Source organism: Drosophila bipectinata, chromosome 3R (assembly GCF_030179905.1).
Source record: "Drosophila bipectinata strain 14024-0381.07 chromosome 3R, DbipHiC1v2, whole genome shotgun sequence".
Lineage (NCBI taxonomy): Eukaryota > Metazoa > Arthropoda > Insecta > Diptera > Drosophilidae > Drosophila > Drosophila bipectinata.
In genome coordinates this window covers 26,870,478-26,895,448 of record NC_091739.1, presented here as the reverse complement: position 1 = coordinate 26,895,448, position 24,971 = coordinate 26,870,478, and the positions used below count along the sequence as shown (strand labels likewise).

The 24,971-nt window shown below is 39.1% G+C and overlaps 4 protein-coding genes across 4 annotated transcripts; 1 reads left to right on the top strand and 3 right to left on the bottom strand.

Annotated features, from left to right (window-relative positions):
• Window positions 1-31: 31 nt before the first annotated feature.
• eIF3d1 (eukaryotic translation initiation factor 3 subunit d1) lies at window positions 32-2,288 on the bottom strand. Its single transcript, XM_017236773.3, has 4 exons — window positions 1,961-2,288; window positions 1,211-1,840; window positions 852-1,144; window positions 32-787 (listed from the first exon to the last, which is right to left on the bottom strand). The coding sequence occupies exons 1-4, from the start codon at window positions 2,157-2,159 to the stop codon at window positions 224-226; spliced, it is 1,686 nt and encodes a 561-aa protein (XP_017092262.1). The 5' UTR covers window positions 2,160-2,288; the 3' UTR covers window positions 32-223.
• A 2,817-nt stretch (window positions 2,289-5,105) lies between these two features.
• Window positions 5,106-8,819, top strand: LOC108121773 (putative gustatory receptor 92a). The gene is made up of 5 exons (XM_043211714.1): window positions 5,106-5,183; window positions 5,376-5,443; window positions 5,957-6,073; window positions 6,185-6,383; window positions 8,661-8,819. Exons 1-5 carry the CDS (start codon window positions 5,106-5,108, stop codon window positions 8,817-8,819), a joined length of 621 nt encoding a protein of 206 aa, XP_043067649.1.
• Window positions 8,640-9,889, bottom strand: GILT2 (Gamma-interferon-inducible lysosomal thiol reductase 2). The gene is made up of 4 exons (XM_017236078.3): window positions 9,750-9,889; window positions 9,521-9,682; window positions 9,135-9,428; window positions 8,640-9,078 (listed from the first exon to the last, which is right to left on the bottom strand). The coding sequence occupies exons 1-4, from the start codon at window positions 9,810-9,812 to the stop codon at window positions 8,974-8,976; spliced, it is 624 nt and encodes a 207-aa protein (XP_017091567.2). The 5' UTR covers window positions 9,813-9,889; the 3' UTR covers window positions 8,640-8,973.
• Window positions 9,890-10,471: 582 nt separating this feature from the next.
• GILT3 (Gamma-interferon-inducible lysosomal thiol reductase 3) lies at window positions 10,472-11,809 on the bottom strand. The gene is made up of 3 exons (XM_017236076.3): window positions 11,323-11,809; window positions 10,718-11,026; window positions 10,472-10,654 (listed from the first exon to the last, which is right to left on the bottom strand). Exons 1-3 carry the CDS (start codon window positions 11,596-11,598, stop codon window positions 10,550-10,552), a joined length of 690 nt encoding a protein of 229 aa, XP_017091565.2. The 5' UTR covers window positions 11,599-11,809; the 3' UTR covers window positions 10,472-10,549.
• Window positions 11,810-24,971: the final 13,162 nt, after the last annotated feature.

Genomic DNA, 24,971 nt, shown 5'->3' with positions numbered 1-24,971 from the left:
GCTTCGATTCCAAATAAAAAGAATACAACCATTTTTTTGTACCCTCTGCGGTTTACTAGGAATTAGCTGGCTACAATTCAAATACAAAGGCTTAAAGCTAAGGCCTAGAAGAGGGCTTTTTCTTCCAAAGGACATCAAGAGTGATTCTGATTAGCGGGCTGAGACGGCGTTGGCCAAACTCTGGAAGTTCGTGCTGGAGTACGTAGGTGTGGGGGCGTGGCGTCTAAATCTTGTTGCTGTTGTTCGCGTAGTTGTAGACCTGCTGGAATCCTTCGCCATCGTCACCCTCGCCATCGTCCGAATCATCGGAGTCGAATGTGTTGTCGGGTATGTCGTACAATCGGATGATCGGCTTGTTGGGGTCCTTCATTATCAGATACTTGCCGTCTTTTTGCTTCATCACTAAATCGATAATGCACCGCAGAACGCCCCAGGCATTGTCCATGCTTAGATTGATCTGGGTGGCGAACTCGTGCGGCTTGAACTGCTGCGTGCCCAAAATGACATGGCGGGAGTGATCCCTTGGGTTGATACGCGAGACATAACCCAATTTCAGCTGATCGGAGCCAGCAAGCACGGCCTGAACGGTCCACTTAGCCAGCTTGCAGGCGTTGTTCCTCAATTCGTTGGCCAACACAGCACCACGTTGCGTGTCCAATTTCTGGCGCCACTCCACTCCGTTGGCCAGCTTGGAGTCCCATTCGTTAAGAGCCTTGATAGACATAAACTGCGGTTCGCCGCTGGGAGTCTGCAGAACACCATCGTGTTCGCAACGGGCCACCAAAACCTAAAATAAAGTAAAGAACCATTCAAAGTCTTCAATGGACCTTTTAAAACAGAGGATAACTTACAATGTCGCTTCCCAACTCCCACTTCTTGTACCGGTAGCCTACGCTAGCCACTTGGATGTCCTCGTCCTCACTAATGAAGGGATTGCTCTCCTGGAACTTGAACTTGGCCTCTTGTTCACCGGTCTTGAGCACCTGCTGGCTGAAGTTGTGGTTAATGAAGGTTGCTTCGATGGCCAGGTTGCGGGGCGAGTTGCAAGAGCTATCATCGTCAGTTGGAGGCTCCACGCTGGTTTCATTCACGGTCAGCAGATCGAATTCCGTATGGTCTCGCTTGTCCATGAAGATCTTTTCGCCTGTTAAGGATTAAAATTGATTCATTAAACATTTTCTGATTGATAGAATATTTTTAAATAACTAACCGACTTTCTCGATGACAATATCCCAAGAGTAGTTCGAGCGTGTCGAGCACATAATGGTGGCCAGGATGGCATCCGTGGCAAAGACGTTGCCAATGGTTTTGGACAATCGCCGAATAACTGGGTCGTCGGTGGTGGTGACCGTGTGCACAATGCGATCGATCTTCTGCAGCGGCTTCTCGTTCTTCACGTTAATGCGATCGTAGGTCTTGTCGTAGTATTCCAGCGTTCCGCAAGTAACGATGTCCACGCCCTCCTTGATGTTTGGCAGCGACAGCTTGATCAACCGCGGGAAGTCCATCTCCTCGATGGAAGCCCAGTCGGCGCGCACGGCCACGGATGATTCGCGCATCTTTGGTGGCGGACCACGGTTTCCGAATTTCTTTCCCATGCCACGACGAGGATCGCGTGCCTTCACGTTCTTTCCACTGAGCGTAGTCATGCCGTGGGTGTTGATACCACCACGGGCGTTCCTGCCCCTGCCCGAGCGAGAGTTGCGCATGTTGCGGAATCGTCCCCGCTGGTGAGGCGGCTTCTGGACACGGGCAGTGTCCACCAGGTGGAAGGTGGTCTCATCCTCCTCATGGTAGTACGAGTACTGGTTGCCGGTGCCGAAGGTGGACGCGTACTTATCTGCAAAACATCGATAAAAGCATATTAAAGTAACAATCATCTAGACAGCTGCCACGACACAGGCACATAACCTCACTTTTCGGTATGTTAGTTAAGCGCCCCATGCCTGATTTAACTCACTCTGGTACTTCTTGTCGTTGTTCGAAGTGCTAGTCCAGTCGCAGATCTTGCCCAGACGATCGTTCTTGCTGAACGGCTGGTATGGAACATCCTTAAAGGTATCCGGCAGTTCGCATGGTCCCCATCCCTTTTCGTTGAATTGAACCGTCGGTTTCTCGAACGTCGGAAACTGCGACGCGGTGTTTATGGTCTCGCTCATTTCGCGCTTAGCTTGGTATCGCTCTTTACTCTGATATTTGGGTTTCTGATTCAGCGATCAAACACAAAATACAGAGAAATGGGAAACAATTGTTTCGGTCGCGAGTTGCAAAAAAGAAGGAAAGGTAAGTGCTGCCAGATAGTTGAAGTTAAAAAATGTTGGTCACACTTTGAAATCTATCTGGCCAGTAGGAAGGCATTTAGTGTTGCCACTTCCGTGTGGGAGAGCCACTTGACGAAAGTTATCGAAAATTTCAAATTTAAATTCGTTTTATCAAACAATTTTTGTTGTTTATTAGGAGATTTTAAGTTATACCACTTTAAAACAAATATTATAGAGTTACTTCTCCCCAAATGTTTAAACATTTTAAAAAGAAAAATTTGAATATCGGCTTAGAATTGACAAAATGAAGCTTTTCACTTTTCTTCACTTCTTTTAGAGAAAACTTGACGAAATGTTTTAAGGAAATATTTTGATTAAGGTTTTGACGCAGATTGGTGGAAAATCTATCTACAAATAGATTAAGGTATTCCGTTGAATATTGGCAAAGATATATCTTTCGCTGGAGGTCATATAGTGCTTGCTATGAATTTACACATTTTAGAAAGGGATCACCTAGAAAATTTGACGAAAAATGTAAAATAAAAATATATGTTTCAAATAAATTGGTCATCCATGCAGTTTTCACAATTTTTGAAGGGGATCCTCCAGAAAATTTGACGAAAAATCTAAAAAATATTTTGTCCTTAGATTTTGATGCAGATTGATGGAGAATCGATCTACAAATCGTTTGAGGCATTCCGCTTAAGAATCGGATAGAAATTGGCCAAGATATAGCTTTCGCTGGGGCCAAATTGGTCATCCAAGCAGTTTTCACAATTTTTGAAGGGGATCGTCCAGAAAATTTGACGAAAAATCTAAAAAATATTTTGTTCCTAGATTTTGATGCCGATTTATGGAGAATCGATCTACAAATCGTTTGAGGTATTCCGCTCAAGAATCGGATAAAAATTGGCCAAGATATAGTTGTCGCTGGGCCCAAATTGGTCATCCATGCGGTTTTCACAATTTTGGAAGGGGATCGTCCAGAAAATTTGACGAAAAATCTAAAAAATATTTTGTCCCTAGATTTTGATGCAGATTTATGGAAAATTGATCTACAAATCGTTTGGGGTATTCCGCTCAAGAATCGGATAAAAATTGGCCGAGATATAGCTGTCGCTGGGGCCAAATTGGCCATCTATGCAGTTTTCACAGTTTTTGAAGGGGATCCTCCAGAAAATTTGACTACAAATCTAAAAAATATTTTGACCCTAGATTTTGATGCAGATTTATGGAAAATTGATCTACAAATCGTTTGAGGTATTCCCCTCAAGAATCGGATAAAAATTGGCCGAGATATAGCTGTCGCTGGGGCCAAATTGGCCATCTATGCAGTTTTCACAGTTTTTGAAGGGGATCCTCCAGAAAATTTGACGAAAAATCTAAAAAATATTTTGACCCTAGATTTTGATGCAGATTTATGGAGAACCGATCTACAAATCGTTTGAGGCATTCCGCTTAATAATCGGATAGAAATTGGCCAAGATATAGCTATCGCTGGGGCCAAATTGGTCATCCAAGCAGTTTTCACAATTTTTGAAGGGGATCCTCCAGAAAATTTGACGAAAAATCTAAAAAAATATATGTTTCATGGTTTTGATGCAGATTGATTGAGAATCGATTTACAAATCGTTTAAGGTATTCCGCTGGAGAATCGGATGAATATTGACAAAGATATAGCTTTCGCCGGAGGTCCTATTGTGCTTTCCATGCATTTTCCCATTTTGAAGGGGATGCCCTAGAAAATTTGACGAAAAATCTAAAAAAATATAGGTTTCATGTTTTTGATGCAGATTGATAGAGAATCGATCTACAAATCGTTTACGGTATTCCGCTTGAGAATCGGATAAATATTGGTAAAAATATAGCTTTCGCTGGAGGTCCTATTGTGCTTCCCATACATTTCCCCATTTTGAAGGAGATGCCCTGGAAAATTTGACGAAAAATCTAAAAAACATATATATTCAAAGTTTTGATGCAGATTGATGAGAAATAGATCTACAATTGATCAATATGAGGATGAATATTTTCAAAAAGATGTTGTAGGTATATGTGGGAGGTAAGAAATCTTGAACGCTTTAGAATGTTATGCTCTTCAGTTTCTCTTTTTATTTTAAAGTTCCCAAAGCCAACTTTCTAAAAGTGTATAAAAATTCAGCGCTTAATACATGTGTAAAGGTAGATCATCTTTTTAAATACGGGTGGTCCTATAATTTGCAAGACTCCTGGGGCAGGACTAAAGTTTCCATGAATTAAATGCTATTCAAATAACTTCAATTGGCGCCGTAGAATTCCGTGCCAATTGAGTACGAGCTCTGCACCAGGATGTTTGGTTTGTTCCGAAAAATAAGTGCCTCCAAAGTGTCTGAGGTAATTCTACGTGGTTTGTTTCAATACGCAAAAATACTAGGCGTCATATTCTTCAAACCTAATAAGTCAAAAAATGGATTTTTTGAGATGAGCTGCTTGCGTCCTTTATGGAAGTGGACAATCTTCACTTGCCAACTAATCCTTCTTACCTTCTACATCTACAATTACATTTTATGGACACTGGATAGAAACGATTCGCTTGACCAGGTGCAAAACTATAAAAGCCTACTGCTTTCCGTGTGGAGCTTTTTGGGACTCATTGGTGTGAAAATCATTTATGGAAAAGAGGTGATAAAATTGGTCAACAGATACCTGCGCATTTTCGGTCGCGTTAGAGCCCTGCCGCTGCAGAAGAAAATTGGATTCGGCACCGGTAAAGAGTTGTTTCTGATTCTTTTAACACTGTGCTGTCAATGCCATGAGTTCTTCTTCTATTCGGAAACATTATTATATGATCATACCTTTGTGGATATCATGGATTGGTTCTCATATGTCTATGTGGTCACCGTCAATCACATCATGATGAGGATTCATTTCTTCTGGTACCTCAGTGTGGGTGTTCTGTATTCTGACCTAAATGAATACGTCCTTGTAGAGGTGAAGAACCTAATGTTTCCTCAAAGAAACCAGAGAAAAACACTTCGTCGATTGGAGGAATGTCTTAAAATTTACGAAGAAATTTCTTCCATTACCAGCAGTTTCCAGGACATATTTAATTTTCATCTGTTCTTGACTCTGATGCAGATATTTTTCTACGTCTCTGTTTACTCGTACGACATGATCCAGTTTTTGGATTTTCATGACATCTGGAGGTGGGGATTTTTTCTAAAAATTATAATGGATTTCCTACTATTAAGTGTGGCTATCCATGGAGCCGTAAATCAATTCAAGGGCATCCGAGGTCTCCATTTTGAAATGTCTGGCTTTGGGGCATGCCTAGAATGGCAAAAAATGGTGAGCGGATTCCAAAAAATATTAACTAAAACGGAAACTTATCATAGTTACTTTTTCCAGGTAGAAGTCTTTCTTAGTCATCTAAATCAGTTCGAGCTAAGAGTCACCATTTTGGGTCTATTTGACGTTTCCATGGAATTTTATTTGGAGATTGCATCTGGAATTGTTACCTATTTAATTTTTGTCATACAAACTGTAATGCAGCTGGAAAATGAGGAAGAAAATGTTTAGGACATTAATAAAGGTTAAAAGGTTGTTGTTCAATTGAGATTCAGATAGCTTGTCAACGTTTTGTGTCAACTGAACAAATTGAGGTGCCATCAAAGTATGCATCAGCAATTGCTCAATCCATTTTTCCCCACCAATTTAAGGGCCATTCGTGTCCTAGTCCTTCACAAAATGAGTGCATCCAAAGTTGCATCGGTAATCATACTCGGATGGTCATACTATAGCAGATTCATAGGCCTACTCTTCTACCGCGTCAACAAGTCAATCGATGGACTTCTAGAAATAAAAGAAACTGTATTTATTTCTTCTTGGTGGAAGAGAATAATGACCGCGATATTTCGCTTACTTCCACTTTGTTTCCATTTCCAAAGATTTTATATTTTCATCACACCAATAGACGATGTTCTTGATTCAATACTGCACTGGACTCAACTTATATTGACTACTCTTTGCTATTTGGGATTAACGTTCTTGGATCTTTTCCACGGCCCAAAGGTAATCAAATTGGTCAACAGATTTGTTAAACTCCACCGACGTGTGGAAGGCTTGGGTCTTCAAAACAGAACTGGAGTGAAATTTGGAAACAGAGAATTTTTTTTACTACTCATGACAGTATTTTGTATGATTCATGAAATAGTCGCATTTATTCATGTCTTAAATGTATCAATTGCATGGGCCACTCATAATTATATTTATGTTGCGTGTCACACAATTTTGAGGATTAATTTTTTCTGGTACCTTAGTATAACCAATTTGTATTTCGAAATTAATGAATATATATCAACATTTCAACAAAGAAGCTTAAAAGAGTTAGAGCTGGCTCTTAGTCTTCATAAAGAGTTATCAATTTTAAATGGGAGATTTCAGACCATTTTTAACTCATATTTATTTATTTGTATGTTAAACGAAATCACTTTCCTTATTGTTTTCTTAAATGACTTTTTAATGAAACCAAATTTTGTAAGTCTTTTCCATGTTAGTTTGATGGTTAAAGGTTTCATAGAATTTTTGCTCATTACTCTGTCCATTCATGGAGCAGGGAAACAATATCAAAATATTCGCGAGTATATTTCGGAGATAAGTTACATTTGCGAACTTGAAGATTGGCAAAGAATAGTAAGTACTTTATTAAAACTATTAAAAACTATTCATTGCAACTTGTTATTACAGGCGGAAGTCTTCATAATACAACTAAATCTGTACGAGTTCGGGGTCTGCATTTTTGTTCTTTTTAATGTAACACAGGAGTTGTTTCTTGAAATTACATCTGCAATGATTACATATACGCTATCTTGTATTCAAGGTGCATTAAAAAGCAAAAAATAATTGGAGGTTTATTTTAAGAACTCTATTCACAAAGAAAGGTCCTTAAACATAATGCTTCATTTGCAACACCAATTTGCTGGATTAAATTTATAATAAATCTATCATTACTTGTCATATAAATGCCTTTTAATATCCGTATACTAACATATGATACATGAATCTTCTACTTTTTCAAGTATTAAGAGTGCAAAAAATGCAGTGGTTAATTAAGATAATCTTTAGTGGAACTTGTAATTTCTGAAACTCCAGGGGAAGAATTGAAGTTTCCAATAACTGAATTTTATTCAAATAAATGTAAAGGGCAGTCATGCTTCTTGTCAATCGAGTACGAGTTGTGCAACAAAGTGTTGCTTCTGTTTCGAAAATAAGCAACCATTTTTGGTCTGATTCTATGGAGTTTTATGTTTAATATCCATATACTTAATGAATAAAATGAATGATTGTTGTTTATGAATTTGCCTATGTTAAACTGTTATGCAGTTGAAAAAATTATAGAGAAAATGTTCTAGACATTAATAAAAGTGGAATAGTTTTTATTTGAGTGAGATTCAGATAGCTTGTCATCGTTTATTGTTTACGTTATTGTGTCAACCTTACAGACTGTAGTGACATATTATTAGCAATTACTCAATTCACTTTGCTACGCCAATATTGGAGTCATTCGAGTCCTAGTCCTGCCCACAATGAGTGCATCCAAAGTTGCCTCGGTAATCCTGCTCGGCTGTTTCTACTACTGCAGACTCGTGGGCCTACTCTTTTACCGCATCAACAGATCAATCGACGGACTTGTAAAAATAGAAGAAACTTCATTCATTTCTTCTTGGTGGAAAAGAATAATGAATGTGATTTGCCGCTTAATTCCAATTTGTTTTAATGTCTGTTACTTTTATGATTGCATTAAATCAGTTGACGATTTTCTGGATTCAATAATGCACGGGTGTCAACTTACGTTACTACTATTTGCTATTTGGGACCAATTAGTGAATTGGGCGTTTTACTCTATGTCTTAAACGGAGCAATTGGTTGGGCGGTTCTAAATTATGTTTATTTTGTGTGCCACTTAATCTTAAGAATTAATTTTTTCTGGTACCTTAGTGTGAGCATTTTGTATCTCAAAATTAATGAATACATGTCAACCATTCGGCAAAAAACCATAAAACAACTAGAACATGCTCTTACACTTCATAAGGAGGTATCCATTTTGAATGGAAAATTTCAGACCATTTTTAATGCATATTTAATCCTTAGCCTGTCGACCGAAATTCTAGGTATTATTAACTTCTTAAAGGACTTTATGTTGAAACCAAATTTTATAAATTTCTTTTCCTTAAGTTTGGTACTTAAGTCTTCTGTAGAATTTTTGTTTATTACCCTGCCCATTCATGAAGTAGGGAAACAATATCAAAAAATTCGCGAGTATATTTTGGAGATAAGTTGTATTAGCGAACTTGAAGATTGGCAGAGAACTGTAAGTGTTTTATTAAAATTTATGAATCTGGCTTTATAATCACTTCTTTACAGGCAGAGGTCTTTATTATACAACTTAATCTATACGAGTTTAAGGTCTGCATTTTTGGTCTTTTTAATATATCTCAGGAACTGTTTCTTCAAACTTTCTCGGCAATGGTTACATATATACTATCTTGCTTACAATTGGCTTTAAGAAACAGAAAATTATAAGAAGTATATTTTGAAAACTTTAATTAAGAAGAAATGTCCTTAAACTTATAGCTTGATTTTATTGTCTTAAGACTATAAATAATCATAAACTTGATAAAGAAATTATTAAAATATTTTAGACTCTTTGTTTGAATAAAATTCGGACAGGTGGCACTTAAGGGCAGGTGTTAAGGCTTTTGTTGAACTTTTTCTTATATTTCGCACAAAACATGACATCAAAATTGTCCGAGAGCTGTTCGGACTCATGGGCATCGTAAATCTGAAACGTGAACAGGTAAGATACATGCTGTCAGAAGTTTGTTCAAATCAACTCACATTATCCAAAGCTATAGCCGGCACTCCATTAAATGAGACCTTGGCCGTCTCCTGGCGGTACTTGGCCAATATCTCGTTGACGGAACGGGTTGCCTTGCATTTCTTTACATCGCCCACATCGATTTTGTAGCGGTCAGCGCACTTGTCCAGTCTGTTCCTCTTGCCCCTCATCATGCAGGCGATCAGTTTGAAAGATTGAGTGACGTTGTGGTGCTCCAGTATGCATCCATGCCAGGCATTTAGCTCGCACTCATCTACCCCGTGCTGACAAACGACATTTCCGGCATCGTCGAGCTAAAATTGCATGGGATTAAGTGGCGATTATGTCTGATAACTATTTTTATCGCTGACTCGGAAAGCCAAAATCATTTGAATACATATCCCACCTTGGCATTTCCATAGGGAACTAGAGTTAGCTCCGTAAATGGTAAAAGGTTCAGGCGCATCATCGCGGGTAAGAGTTGCGAGGTGACGAACTCCCTGCAGTAGGGACACAAAGCCTCGTAGTACAGTGTCACTGGCAGCTTGTCACGCACTGGTCCACGACGCTGTTAGATGCCGTTAATTGTGAAATAAATTCCAAATCATCCAAATCAATTCAATTGGGACACTTACCTTAGCAGTGGCCACGGCTACAAAGCCCAGTATCAGCAGGCAGACATTGAGGAATGCTTTCATTGCAAGTTTGATTTAAAAATGGAATTTTCTGTTGATCTTGAAATTTTAAACTGCTCAACGCCACCGCCCGGTGAACACTAAAATAAAGTCTGGATTGGATGAGCTTTGTCACTGGAATTTATCAATTCGAAATGAGGCAGAGGCTTAGGCAAAAAGCAGGGGGAAACAGGGGTATTGTAACAATATATTATTATTAAATAATTAAAGTATTAACTGATTAACTTAGTTGAATCTCATGGGTGCTTTTAATTTCTTATTGTTTTCAACAATAAAACCTCAAGCTGTCTCTGAATATTTTTAAGATGATGACTTATTTCCTCTTAAAACCATAAAGACTAGACCCCTTGGGATTCGACGTCCCTGCTGATAGGAAGCATTTCCCTGAGACATCAAGCTGCGTTCATTTGTGAGTATATTCCGACTGCGTCAAACCAAAACAAAGACCGAAAATCCCGAACACAGCGAACATTTACCTCTGGACACTGAACAGAGAAGCACAGCGGGTTTAATCTTATTTATAGCTGGTTAGACAGCTGTTCCTGATTAGGATCGGATCTGTGTACCAAAGCAGCTGATAACCTGATCTATTTAAATTTCTATTTTACTTTCGTCAAGAGGCTGAGTCAGCTAAAAGGCAAACACTTTCGTCCAAGCTGGCCAGTGGAGTATAATTATTATTTATTGGTTTAGGGACATTAAAAAGCATTACTCATCAAGATACAGACATTATTAAAAATCTAGTCGCATGTAGGCAGTTTAATATTGAACTTTTTCAAGTACTCCTTGCAGAAGAAGCGTTCAAAGTTGTAGCGGATGCTGCTTTGCTCATAGGGATTAAAATCCTAGGAAGTACAAAGAATATTGTTTATGATATTTTTATGGAATTTGAATATAAGTTGTCTTACATTTTCAAACACAATGCTTGGCACAAAGGAGATGCCTAGTTTTAGAGTTTCTTTTCCATAGGGGGCCAAGATTTCTGGGGTTTTACGAGACGCCTTACATTCCCGGGCTTTGCTAACATCGAGATTTAATTCTCTGGAGCATTTATTTAATTGATTGCTGTAGGATCTTAGCATGCAGTAGATCAACTTAAAGGCATTTTGGATATCCAAGGTCTCGATAATGCAGGCATGGAGGGCATTCAGTTCGCACTCTTCATCGCCATGCTGGCAAAATACTTGAAGTTCTCCTGTTGCTGTATTGTTATAGAACTGGAATAAGTTTGGGAATAATTTTTAATTAAAAATATCATTATAAAATAGGCGATAATAAATTCTGTCATCACATACATATATCTTTTGGTAAATAAAAGTTTATTTATTGGGATCAAAATAGCACAAGCATTAAAATGGATATTATTAGGTTAATAGCTTAGATGACTTGTTCCAATTCTCTTTGTAAACACAAGTGTTTTTGGTTCAAAATAAACAAATGATTAAATTGGAAAAATTTGTTCAAAATAGTTAATAGTTAATATACGACAAAGAAATGGTTATAGGAAACTTACCCCAGCCTTCCCAAAGGGATATAGCTTTAGGTCAGTGTTTGGCCACCAGTTATAGCTATTCAGGGCATCGTACAACCTTCGGCGGATAAAGTACATACTGTCTGGACACAGGGCTTCATAGTGTATGGCCAACAGCAGTTTTCCCGGGGATGGTGGCGTCGTTGTCGATGTTGGGGTCACTTCGGTGACATTGCCTGGGCGCTCGACTGTCTTTCCAGAAGCGAAAGATATGAGCAGCACGCTCAGGGCACAAAGAACCCCACATATTTTATTCATTGTCCGCGTTTCAGTTCCCGCTCTTGACAGCTTCACAAACCAAACACAACTGCTCTTTCTGATTTACCCATTTCGTATCTCTATATGTGTCTCTCTATGTAAACAATCCCGCGTATTTTTATATATCACGTCCGTACATAGGCCACATAAGCTAAATGTATATAGTAGCTTCTGTTTTTATGCAAATTATTTCTCTCCCTCTCAAAAGAACCAGAGCACTACAGGAGAATTCTCTTCAAATATCAAAAAATCGTGGGGCTAACTGATTTATCACTAATCTTTAATCAGCTGAATCGTCCACGTCGCTTCACCCAATGAACTTTTACGTTGCTGATGGGAGATTTTGGGAATTTTAGCAAATTTTAGTAATTAGGCATTATAGCTTGTTTTTAATATTTAAATGCATAAAGGTAATTGTTTGGATTCTAGTTATTGGTTCTTCGGAAAATATAGAAAGATATGAATTGCTTGATTTTCTTACCTTAAATGTGTTCTTAGAAAGTTTCGAATTTCTTTCGCTTCAAACCCTCAGAAAAATATCTGGGTTGATTACCAAAAATCTGGAAAGAATTTCTTTAAAACCAAAACAGTACGCAGTCACATCCCTTGAAATCCGTCAGGTGGAAAATAGGTTAATGGCCAAAACCGTATGAGTAGCGCAATTAAGTGTGTCGCCTGTGGTGGCCGGTAGGCATTAACAATTCATAAACAGCGAGCTTATCAACAATTTAAAGCGTAACAAGTTCAGTGCACTGTCATGTCGCTAATTGACAGACCGGCAATGGCTCCATTTTGGTAGCGTGCCTTGGAGGCCGGTCCAAAACGGTTGTTTAGCTTTTTTTGTTTACCTTTTTTTTATGCTGTTGTTTATTATTATTTTTGTTGCTGTTGGTGTATTTTGTGGCTAGAAAACCAGTTGGTGGCGCGTATATAGATGTAACTGTCGCCCAAGATGGCTTGCACAACCTGCAGGCAACCGGCAAGTGAATGCCATTGACCATCGTCCGAACGTGAACGCTAACGTGGCCGACAAGTTTAGTTGAGCAATTTCAATTTCTAACTAATTTTCTATGCCTCTTAATTGCCAGGAAAATGTTTGGGATTGTTGCCGGCAGCATTTATGGGCACGTCATCACAGCACATCGTGTTTCATGGTCAAGGTTTGCACGCAAGAATGCCTCGGGGGCTCCCCGGACATGCCAACCAAAATATTTACGAACAACCAAGTTTTGAACATGTCTTTCAACTCTATTTTAGCCGAAAGCGTATATTTGGAGGCTGGGCTATAGGTTTTGGTGATTAATTAATAAACTTTAAGCCTATCTTTCTCAGAACTAAAGCTCTGAAGTTCCTGACTAAGATCTTTTGATTTATCTGTGAATATTTTCAAAGATTTTGTAATTTTGTATTTAAAAACTTTTTACTGTGCATCTATGGCATCGTTAATTGCGCAGGTGCAGCAGCCAGAAAGTCCATCCTTGAGGAACAACTTCCCATCCAGAGACTATGAAAGCGAGAGATGAAAAAGCGACAGTAGTTTTTATGACGCGCCTCACAGATTTCCGTACAATTAATTGGCTAGAGAGACCCCACTGGCCCCAGACCCTGGTATTTCATAGTGTTGCAGCTGCAGTTAACCCAAATTGCTTCTTGCTGACCAATTGGGCTGGCCAGCTCGTAGATCACATAGCCTGAAAAACACTTTTGCAGCCTCCCGGCAATGGCACGACTAACGTTTAACTCCGGTCTCTGATTTGCGTCTTAGAAGCGGAGTTTAAGCCGCCGGGGTCTCTGAATCAGAGTCTCGAGTCCGTTCCAGTTTCTGGAGTCGTTTATTGTACTTCTTTTTTGCTTCTTCTAATTTGCATTTTTATAGATTCGCCAGTTTTTGGTTGGTGTGTCTAGATTTGATGCCAAATTCTAAGGGTATTCTTGTTTGGACCCAAAAGTGGGTAAAGCCCTGATTAAAAGAACATAAAATTTTAATGGATAATGTCTTGCTAAATTGGAGCATTCGATTTTATAGTTTGTAGATAATTTCTATTAAAAACTAGTCTTTGTAGTTTAGCTTTAAGCCTAAAGGGTATTGAGAGTCTCGACATACCATCCTTAATTTTCTCTGTTTTTAGCTGTCCAATTTTTCTGGCGTTGCCTGTTCTTGTTGCAACATTTCAACCGCAAACCAATGAAGCCATGTTAGCCGCGTTTTATTGTTGGCTTTGTTTCTCGTCGATCTCGTTGCCGAAAACGCATTGAGCCAAACATTAACCCATGGCCAGAAAGAAATTCGTAAGAGTATGTCTTCTAAAAAAAGAAAAAAATTATATCTAGTAAAATAATACATTTTTAATCTATTTTAAGAACTAATAGCCATTAATCATTGTTTCTTGATGTCAAAAAACTGTTGATGAGCTCACACCAGCCATTAAATTGTCGGGAATCTTATCTTCCTGGTTTGATTGAACTTGTTTTGCAAGGGAAAGTTGTGTTCAGACTTTACACATGCTTTAAAAATACCTGCTTTTGTTTTCGCAGAGTTCTTCGGTTATTTATAAAACAATTAACGAACGTAAGAATCAAACGTGACTCAGGGAAAGGAGTATGGGTGACTTTCCACCAACTGGCGTACGGTGGTGTTAAGCATTGCTTTCGGTGGCTGCTTTCCGAAAGAGAGGCTTTAGTGGGTCACGGTGGACCAGTTTTGCAGTTTTTTCATTTGCCAGACTGGTCAGGAAGAAATTTCGTTGCATATAATTTCTTTTCTCTTTTGCGTGTGCAGAGAAAACAAAAATTACCTGGAAAATAACATGACTTCTACTTACAAAATAATGAAACCACTGGATTCAAAATAATCTTCATTGAGTCATATTCTCTTGAGGTAGTATATAAAGGCTTAACAAAGCGTTTCTCTGAAGGTATTTTCTTGATTTTCAAAGCACTTTTTTCAATTTAATGTCCGTTATAAACTGGAAACGGTCAAGATCTTTTCTACCTCCAATTCTTAAGCTCCCCATGCTGCGATCAGTCCACGTCGGAGCAACGTGTCTGGGCATCTAATTGTGCATCCCCAATGCGAGATGATTTCATATGCAAATTATAGATGGTAATGCCCGATTTCCGCCGACCCATTAGCATTGTCAATTTTTATGATTTTATGAGACGGCCAGTCTCGGGGCTCTCGGCCACATCATAATCCAACTCCATGGGGATTGCCTCATCGTTACACATTTCTCGGGTATTACATGATGATATTCATCAGCGTCTGCCTGCTTTGCTCCACTCTTCGGCTCGCGTGCAAAGGCCTTATAAAAAGTGGGCATAGCTGGGGCAATCGAATCCCAGATGCTCTGCCCGGCTGCGGTTTGCAATGAGAATCGTTTCGAGATGGTTGCCACGAGATTAGCAGTTTCGGCTAAGCTGATTTAAATTGCCAGTTGAACGAATTTTCAATTGTTCACTCGGAACTCGGATTCATGGAAAAGCATTATAAAGTTTTAGGTGCAACTCATATTGTCCGTGAACTATCTTATTTATTCATCTAATTATGCCAAGAGCTTATTAAGCTTCATGAAAATTACCTTAAAATTTAAACTTTTATGTTCATATAAAAATTGTTCATAAAAATCTTTATAATTCCACCAATCCGGCAATGAAAATTTTCCACGAAAAGATTCCTGTTTAAAAGTCCGGTTCAACTTTCAACTTGTCCGTTCAATGGTTTGACATTCGCTTTTGGCTAAAATAATCCGCTTACCAAGTGGTTCAACTAGCTTGGTCAACCAACCAGTTCGGATTACCCTTTCCATTTTCCTGTTGGCTGAGAGTGTTCCTTTACATAATTAGCGGTCATTGCATTTACTTAAATGATTCATAATTCTTACCATAATTTCACGCCTGAAGCTATAGCCCCTTCTAAAGTGATCACTATAACCAAAGTACTTTATAAGTGCAACAATAACCCAACAGGGTATCGTCAACAAAGCTCTGCCGCACATGCAACCAAGCATGGACCTTACAAATGACGCCACAATACCGCAAAATGCCGAAAATGCATTTTCACATGCAGTCTGAATCCGAGGGAAATAAATCTCATAGTTTTCCACTTACCACTCCATGCAGTTGTCAACTTTGACATTCCAAATCGGCCCCGGGAAAGATTCAGGGATTCATAAAAAAAATTTCGCAAACCTTTTTTGTCCACAGATTCAGTTCAATGTAAATGTATTTGTATCTGTAACTGTTACTGGCGAATAGAGAACATTATCTTGTAGCTTTTGCGCTTTTTTCGCATGTATCTAGACCATGTGGCGACGGATGAGCTGAGGGCTAGCCGGGAGGTTGAAACGGGTTCTGATGTGTGCGGTAATGTTCCATTTCCATTTCCTAGCGCGGCAAGCGAAACCTTTTTTATGGCATCTGGTAATTGAGTGCAATACCCGGCCAAAAGGTGAGAGGGAAGCGATCGCTTCGCAAACAGTTAGTTCCGATGCCAATAACCCGACAGGTCCGAATGACGCACGCCACACCACCAAGCCAGTATCGTAAATCTTGGTCGCTGTCCATACAGATACAGATACCGTAAAGAAAAGATACACCTTCTAAATAGGGCTGACTTCAGACTCGGGTAGATAATGCGATTAAGTGTTATACGCAACTATTTATTTATAATTATCGTATAATTGTGGGGCACACTGAGTGCTCAAAATAACACTTGATTCAAAAATTGGGGGCACCACCATCGGGCACAACTTTTTAGGGCACCGACGACAGATGGTGGGTTTTTTAATTGGATTGAGCGGTGAATAGAGAGCAAAGTGTTCTATGGGGTATACGAATGTTGTTGGTGGGGGTACACATGTTGGTGGGACATATACCAAGTGGAAAGGCAAACAGCGAATTGAAAACATTACTCGCACTTGGGGAAAATTCTGACGTAAACCCTTTGACTTAGATCATTTCATTTAATTATATGTGTTCTGTAAAAAGTTTAATTATCTAAAGTGCTTTGCCATCTAATTTGTTTAATTCTAAAAAATGGAGACATCCCGTCACCCCACATTTTAATTCAGTTTGTAATTAAATTTAAATTATAGGTTTGGGGTACATTTTTTTTCGAGTGAAGTTTTGTTTTCCATTTTGATTCTCACCGATCTGATAACAAGAAGCGGAAACAGTGAGCGAATAATTTACGGGCCAGCTAACTTCCTTTTGGCCCCAAGGGGGCGTTGAGCAACAAGTGGCTAAGAACTTGACTGAAACTCCACTTTGGCGCATCGGCACTTCAACACATCAGCCCCTAATCACATTAGCACAGTGTCCAACAAATGGCCATTAGACATTAGAATGATGGGGCATAATTATGTGACCCATGGAGGTGGCCATTGTCTTGGCCAGAATCGTCTTGACTGGCAGGGATCTGCAGCGGAGGTGTGGGCCGCTAGCAAAAGCCAATGGGGCGTTGCGCAAGATTTATGACGCCTCCAAGCTTCCCAGCTTCCGTTAACCATAGCTTTTGGCTTTAGCTTCTGCCACCGATCTGGCATCTGGGTCTAGGTCGTCCGACCGTCTGACGGATGGCTGACGGCTCGGCGGCCACGTTCGGCTGTTCAGTCAGCTAGAAATTCTTTGCCATCTATTTCTGTTGCCTTTTGCGGTTTGTGTGTCGTACTTATACAGATATATAGCCATAGAATATACATATATTTCGTATATATACTCGTACTTTTTTTTTGGGCTCGGCATGCCATCTAGCATAGAGCCAATTACAATTTGTCTGACGCGGGAACTAAAATATTGACTTTGGCGAAATCTGCATACCCTCTGGATCTGAATCTCTTAAACCCAAAACTAGTTAAGTTCTTTAAAATAAATGATGATAATAAATGGATCTTGTTTGTGTGTTTGGACAAAGATGTATCTAAATGGAATTGGATAGTGCGGAAGAGGAAGTGATGAATGAAGTTTTAGATACTTAAAGAAGACTCTCACATATTTTTGTAGAGGGAAATGTAGATTTAGAGCAGCTATGATAGAGGTGTGAAATTTAGAAGAAGAAAGTTAAAATTAATCTTGCTTTTCGTATGATAAGTTGCTTCGGACAAGTGAAAAACCCTTTGTATTTCAGGGTATTGAAAATGGGACAGGCTAAATCGAGGACAGGCCGAATCTCTTAACTAACTCTGCGGTGTGCATTTCCCGCCTCCATCAGTGGCTCCCTTACCCCTTGCACCTTTGCCCCACCTTCGAGGTGCAACAGGGCCGCACATTAGAAACTCGTTTCCGTCCACCTTGGCTTTGTTTTAGCTTCTTAGTCAATTACTATTTTCAATCTGAAAGCGTTTTAAGGCACACTCATTAATCCCAACACCCCCGCTGCGAGTGCAGGTGAGATTGAGATTGAGAATGAGAAAAGCTAAAGCAAAGCAAAAGCAAAAGCATAGCTAAAGCAAAAGCTGAAAAGTGAGCTGAAAAGTGAGAGGAGAGCCAGCTAGTGGCTCTCTGGGGTCTGTTTACATTTTATTAAGTAATCAGCTGTTTTAGTTTAGTGAGAGCGCTTAAGCAACAGCAGAGTGGCGCAGCGTCAGAGATGAGAGGCTGAGAGGATGTAACTGTAAAGTCAGCTTTAGCTATACTTTTTTTTTTTTTGTCAATTGATTGACAACAACAACCATCGGCAGCGTAAAGCCACTGAAGGAATTTTTACTGTCAGAGCTCTTTCTCGGCCGCTGCCGGGTTTCTGTATCTGTATCTCAGTATCTCTGTCTCTGCCGCCGCCGCCGCTGTGTGAGCCGCCGTGAGCTGTGTAGCGCAAACAAGCGAGCCAGGCAGTTGTTATCGGAACTTGGTCGAGTCAAGTTGGTCGCGGAGGCTATTTCTCGCAGCCTTGGTGGGTGATTTTTGTTGTGTTTGTTGGGGCTGCTACACTTTTACTGCCTGCCTCTCGTGCTCTCTCCTCTCTCCGGTCTCTCTCCGCTTTTGGGGGCTCCCACGCGCGCAGGCAGAATAAATCGTTAATAGGCTATTCGCGAAAATATCGAGGAAAATTGAATGTTCAACTGAATGTCAAAAATTGGAAAGTTCACAAGTCGGCAGAATCGCGTATATAACCTGCAAGAGCAAGCGACAAATTCCCCAACAAAATATATTTATATTTAAATTACAAAAATAATAAAAGACACAGTGCTACAATCGGGAAGCTTTATTTATATGTATTGTGGGTGTGTGAGTGAGTGTGCTCAAGTTCATGGTGTTTGTTGTTAGGTTGTCAACAACAACAACATTGTAGTAACAAAAACAACATCCCAATCGAATGAGAATTGTTTTGGTCAAGTGAAAAATAAAAAAAATCAATCGGAAACTACTGTGCCTCTCAACACCAGCCAGTACCTGGGGATGTTCTACAGCCCGCCAAACACGGCAAACTATAAGATACAGATACACTCCATGTCGTTGGATGTCGAACAAGCTGTTGCTACACACACACACAGCGCCAAGCACGCATAATAACAGAAGTGATAAACAGGAGTTAGATCCCCGGTTTTCCGCTGATTGCTGATGTTTTTCAATTTGCCCCTCTATCAGCGTGTTCCATCTCTGTATAATATAGTCTGGAGTATCTGTGAACGTCATCAGCGGTCGCGCTGATAAGCTCTGATAAGCCATCTACTAATTCGCTCGCTATCTCTCCCGTTAAGTCCTCTCTTTTTGCGGCTGCTAGGGCGTCAAATTTCCAGGCGAAAATTGCTGTTTTTTGCACGTCTTTGTCAGCGGTTTTTGCGTATGATTATTATTTTTGTGTCTGGCGGCGACCTTAGCCATCAACATGGTCCCATCGTCCAATCAAATCTACATTTTTTATTCGCCTCAATTGTGCGCGTTTCAGTTCAGGCTTTCCTCCTGCTAGCGCTCTCTATGATCCGATCCGATTCCGCTTTGTCGTGGAAATAGCTTTATAAACGACTCTATCAAATATGCAAAAGCCCCTATAATTAATGTGAAAACCCCTACAACTAGACGACGAAGAAAACAATCGCGAGTGAATAAATAAATGCCATCTTTATAGTCGTACATGTATATCCTTTCATATATTTTTAATTGTAATTGCATTTAATTAAAAGAGGAAATACTTACAGCCATAAACAAGAGATTTTCACAATACAACAAGGAGAAAACACAAAGCAATTAAAAAGTTAATATAAATAACGCAAATTACTAAATCTACATACAATAAAAAGCGAGGGTAAGTTTCCATTTAGTTGAGCAAATTAATTAAGTTGTCGCTTATCTCAGTATCCAACGGTTTTTTTCCAAGAATTGGTGGCCTTTCCCTTATTGCCCACCCCACCACGACCCTCACTAACCCCCGAGAAATCAACAATCTCCTTCTGGCCAAGTTACGCAGTTGAAAATCAATACGCTTGTGACTCTTGCTTAGTCCTGACGGAACTCGCCGACGTTTTTCATTAGCAACAGCTGATTGCACAAGCTGCGCCCTCCTAGTCCTACTCTCCCGCCCCCCATTACTTCCACAGCCTTGCCCCTAACTCGCCCCGGTCCAGTGAAAGTCCCCATACCGCCGGCTCGCCCGGCTCGGACCTTCCTGCCCCACCTTTGTTCAGCGAACGCTTAACCTTGGCACGCCTTCGCACACAGTGAACACACCTCGGCCAGAAAAAAAGCTGGGAAACTCAATTGAATCTGCCCACCACCATGCTAAGATTTACATTTTCCGGTATTTTCCTATTTTTTTACAAAGCAGAAGAGTACTTGTGTAGGCATTGAAGTTGGTTTTTTATAGACCTCGAGACCTTGGGACTGTAAGTGTTTACTTGGAACTATAAAACTATTTTTAAAATGAATTATTTTAATGAGGCTAGAGCTAATTCAGTTTTAAATAAGCTTCAGTACTATTAAGTAGATAGGATTTCCCCATCGATGAACGAGTTTTTCGCGTAATGATTCGACCCTGTTACTAACTAAGCAAAGTCGCATAGTCTGTGTGTTTACTGTATCCTTGGGTGAGAGCGGTGTTTCCGAGCTTTAGTCTGTTGATGCTTTCATTTTTTAGTTGAATTGGCTTCCTGGCGCCTCATTAGTTGGATATCCAGCCTCTGTTTGTTTGCCAGAGTCTCCTTCACGGCAAAGGCGACAACTCGAGTGCATGCCACTGGCTTCCGGCCCCCGTGTCACTCCCCGATGTCTGACTTAAGTGATGCATTTGCTACTTCATCATGTCAATCAAAGTTGAAGTCCCTGAGAGAAACAGAAAGGGGGCGGGACTCAAGAGGGACTGGAGTACTATTCAATCAACCATTCAGGCCAAAGTGATGGGACGTCTCTTAATAACAAACCCAAACCCAAATGCAGCTATAATCAGCTTTTAGTTGTTTTGACGTTTTAAGGACATGCGCACTATCAGGCTCTCCCTCTCTCAGGATATGGCGCTGTAAACTATCCGAAAGCTTCACCACGTGACTCTGCTCAGCTGACATCAGCTGTACGTTAAGTTTCATTCTAGTCCTGCAAGGCTCTGCATAAAAGTTTCATCAAATAGCTTTTTTATATCCCAAAGCTCTTCCTTTTTGGCGTCAATGTCTTGGCCAACCTGTTGATGTCATTGATGAGTTCTCTTTTCTTATTTAGAAAGTTACTTTTTAAGTTAAGAATTTATGCAAATTGTGGTTGGCAAAAGACTATAAAAAGATGTCTGATGGATGGACGAAAAGAAACTATAATTTTGATAGTTCCAAGAGGGAAACGTTCTGTCATTTTGGGATGAAGTAAATCATTTCCTACACAGTGAGAATTCAGACTATCTTAAGCTACGATTTCAAAGAAACTCTGTATATTGAAGCTGAGATCTGTAACATGAATTGGTTAAATGAAGAGGATGACCATGGCTATATTTCTTTACCGTGTGGGTTTTCTTTTCGTTACTTTTTCATGCTTTCACTCCCCAGTCTGGAAATGTACTTCATACGAACTTACGTTCTAAAGTGAAAGGAAGTTTACATGTTTGGATGCTTTCCAAATGATGGCCACTTAAATCGGGCATTCATCAGATATATTTTTAGTACGATACATTGTATATCCAATGGCACCCACAACACGAAATAATAGCCAAAGCCACGAAAAAACACTGACCGGCAACATTCTATTTCAATTAGTGTAACTGACCTATGCCATTTGCTGTCGGCTGGATTGCGATTTTCTCCGCCACCTCCACCGCCGAGAATGGAGGCACATTAATCAGCGCTATTCCAACCCGACCAGCGTTTGTTTACTATACATGCTCGTATTCATGCTCCACTCCAAATGCTATATATCTCTAATGCTGGGAAGCCGGGGCCACTCTGAACAGCAAACACAAACACTCGACGAGTACTCGTGCTCACACAAGAAGACAGTTTGCCCATAAATTTCGCATTGTTTTGAATTTCAGATTTCGATTTCAATACGATTCATTGAGAGTTTGCAATGCTTTTCGGGTGTTTTTTGGTTTATTTTTGTACTTTTCGTTTAATGGGTTTTTAATACACCATAAAAAAAAAGAAAAGACAATTATCATTTTCTATATTTATGGAAGTTAGGGGCCGGACTTTTGTTTTATTCGGCTTATGATAAAAAATATTATTATATATAGAAAGCCATTAAAGCAAACTTATGTAGTTGGGGAAAACCTAGATTATTTAAAACAAATTACTTTGAAATTACTAGAGCTCAAATTTATCACTCTTTTCAATAATTCAAACTCCCCTGCAGTTTTGTCCAGCTCATTATCCATATGAAACCGATAAACAACATTGAATCACGCAATATATTCATCATATCGTGGTTGAAGCATCTGTCATGTGTACATCTATCACAATATATATGCCATTTGATCAATCACAGTTAATGTTGTTTGCCATCGGTTAATTGCATTCATTTTGATGAGCTGTTGGCCACGATTTATGTAATGACTTGAAAATTTATAAATAAAAGGAGGAACTTGGCATTGTTAACGGCACGCTATATAATAATAAAAAAAAAATACAAAATGACTCTCAATATGTATCATGCAAATTATTTAATATTTTATGAGCGTCGTCGTTTTGAGAACCATTTACAGTTTGTTTGACGCACCCTCCAACCGGTTTTTTTAAACATTTTTTCATAACCCATTTATTTCCTCTTTTTTGGCCTTGTTCTGTTTGGCCAGCTATGGGCATAACTGCATAAAAAATGAAATATATTACCACCAAATAATATCAAACGTAAAAAATTTCTTCGGATGTGCGAAGCTTGTTGGGTAAATACGAACCCTGAAATGTGTAAGTCGTAAATAATGGGACAACGCAGATTTTTTCACTTTTCAAGAGCCCGGCTTACATTTGTTCGTGAGCGAGCTTAAAAAAAGCAACATAATTGTTTATGATATTTGTACGTGAGTACTTGATGGGATTTTTATGGCATATGAACTTTCTATAAATGGCATAGAAAGTTGGATGTTGACTTTGGAGCTGTTGTTTCCTGGAGCTTTGTGTAGAGGGCGCTTCTGTTTCGGGAAAAAGGATGAAGCTTAGGAAATTGAGTCCTTTGAAAAGCTCACTTGTTGCTTTAGCTAATAATTTTGTAGTAATCGTTAAAATAAATATATGTATAATAAACTTGTAATTAAACTTTGATTACCTTTACTTTAACTTAAAGTAATAACTCGAAGTAATTCCCGTCCTATTTTTAAGGCAGAAAAATAGTTAGTTTAATATACCCCCTGTAACAAAACGTGCCCAGACCAAAAAATAACTAATAAAATACCAGTCAGTTGTAGATACTACCAATAGTAAAAAAATCAGCCAACAATTGAAAAAACAAAAAGCAAACACATTCAACAAAATGAAATGGAATGGAATTGTGAGTTCGATAAAAGTCACGTTTGCGTAACATTCGCTTGTTTTAAATTTTGCCTTAAATTCCTTCTTTGTATTTATTAAATAAATTTGTCGGATTTTAAAACAAAATTGCATCAACAAGGAAGCTCAATAATAAATACAAATTAAAACCCACTGGCTAAAACGCTAAAAATGACAATTGCTGTTTATACAGAAAAAAATCGCTGAAATGATTTTGTCCGGCAGCAGGAAATTAAAATTTTTGCAAAAGTTTTAAAAATGCCACTGCACAAGGCAGAGCCAAATCCAAATAAACGTTGAGGCAGTAAAATAAGCAAAACAGAAAAATAAAATCGAAACAATGCAAATAAAATGTAAACCACATAGAAACGTGCGATCGCAGATTTGCATTGAATATAAATGAGTTAACTAAAGGAATGGATGAAGCAACAAAAACCCAGTCTTTGGGAGTTGTATTTGAAGCGTTCAGTATTCGAACAAATGTATTAAACCATTTAGAGGAAAATCCCATGGATTGTTTGGAGTGTATCATATTTATAATTCATTAGTTTATTGATACCAGTAGTCCGGGTCTTCCCCGAAGGCCTTGTTATCAAACCAGTTTGTTTCTTTGTTTAAATGGGTGGCGGCAAAAATAATTATTCATTAGCTCTTAGCGAGTAAGCATGCCGATTAAGATAAAAATAAAAGCTTCTACTAAGTAAAAACTGTGTCAATGAAATTTCAATGCAATTGTTTCTAATAAAATGCCAGACGGACCTTAGTTTTGAGTTTAGTGGTTGATTCACAAACTTGTTTGGTGGTTTGGTCTCTGCGTTCCATCGCCAAGCAAAAAGTATCTTTTTAGATAATTAGTTTGTTCGCTCGCCTCACTAATTATGCTGAAATATTCAGCTGGAAACAAGTTAAACTTGTCGCCTTGGCGCTCGTTTGATTGAGCTTGGAGCACACCCCGAAGTGAATCTCGTTCTTCCCAGCCGTTCTTCCAAAAACGGTGTTAAATATTTGAAATAACTCTCAGGTTCTAGGCATTAGTATGCAGAGCATTGTGCGTCGCCAGGTTCTAAAAAAGCAGGAAGCCTTTAGCTTAGGCACATGCCACACGACATGCCTGTGAACACTATTTAGTATGGATAGTTCGTAGCCAAGCTAGAGTTGCTTTATCATATATGGGCGAGTACTTCCAGTGCTTATTTATGTTTGTTTTGATTGCCGTCAGTTATCAATGCGCTGCAAATAAAAGCGACCAGTCAACCAGTCAGTGTTAAAATTAATTAAATTCAATCAGAAATAGAAAATAAACTCATACGTTTGCTAATGAAACAAAAGCTGAAAGGAAATTAAACTGAAAATTTAAATGTTTGTACATTTACAAGATTTTGTAGAACATTTTTGAAATCTCTTTAGCTTAGGTAATTAGTAAAAAGATACTACATTAATAAACTTTGGTTATTGTTTGTCTAATAAATGGTATTTAAAGGC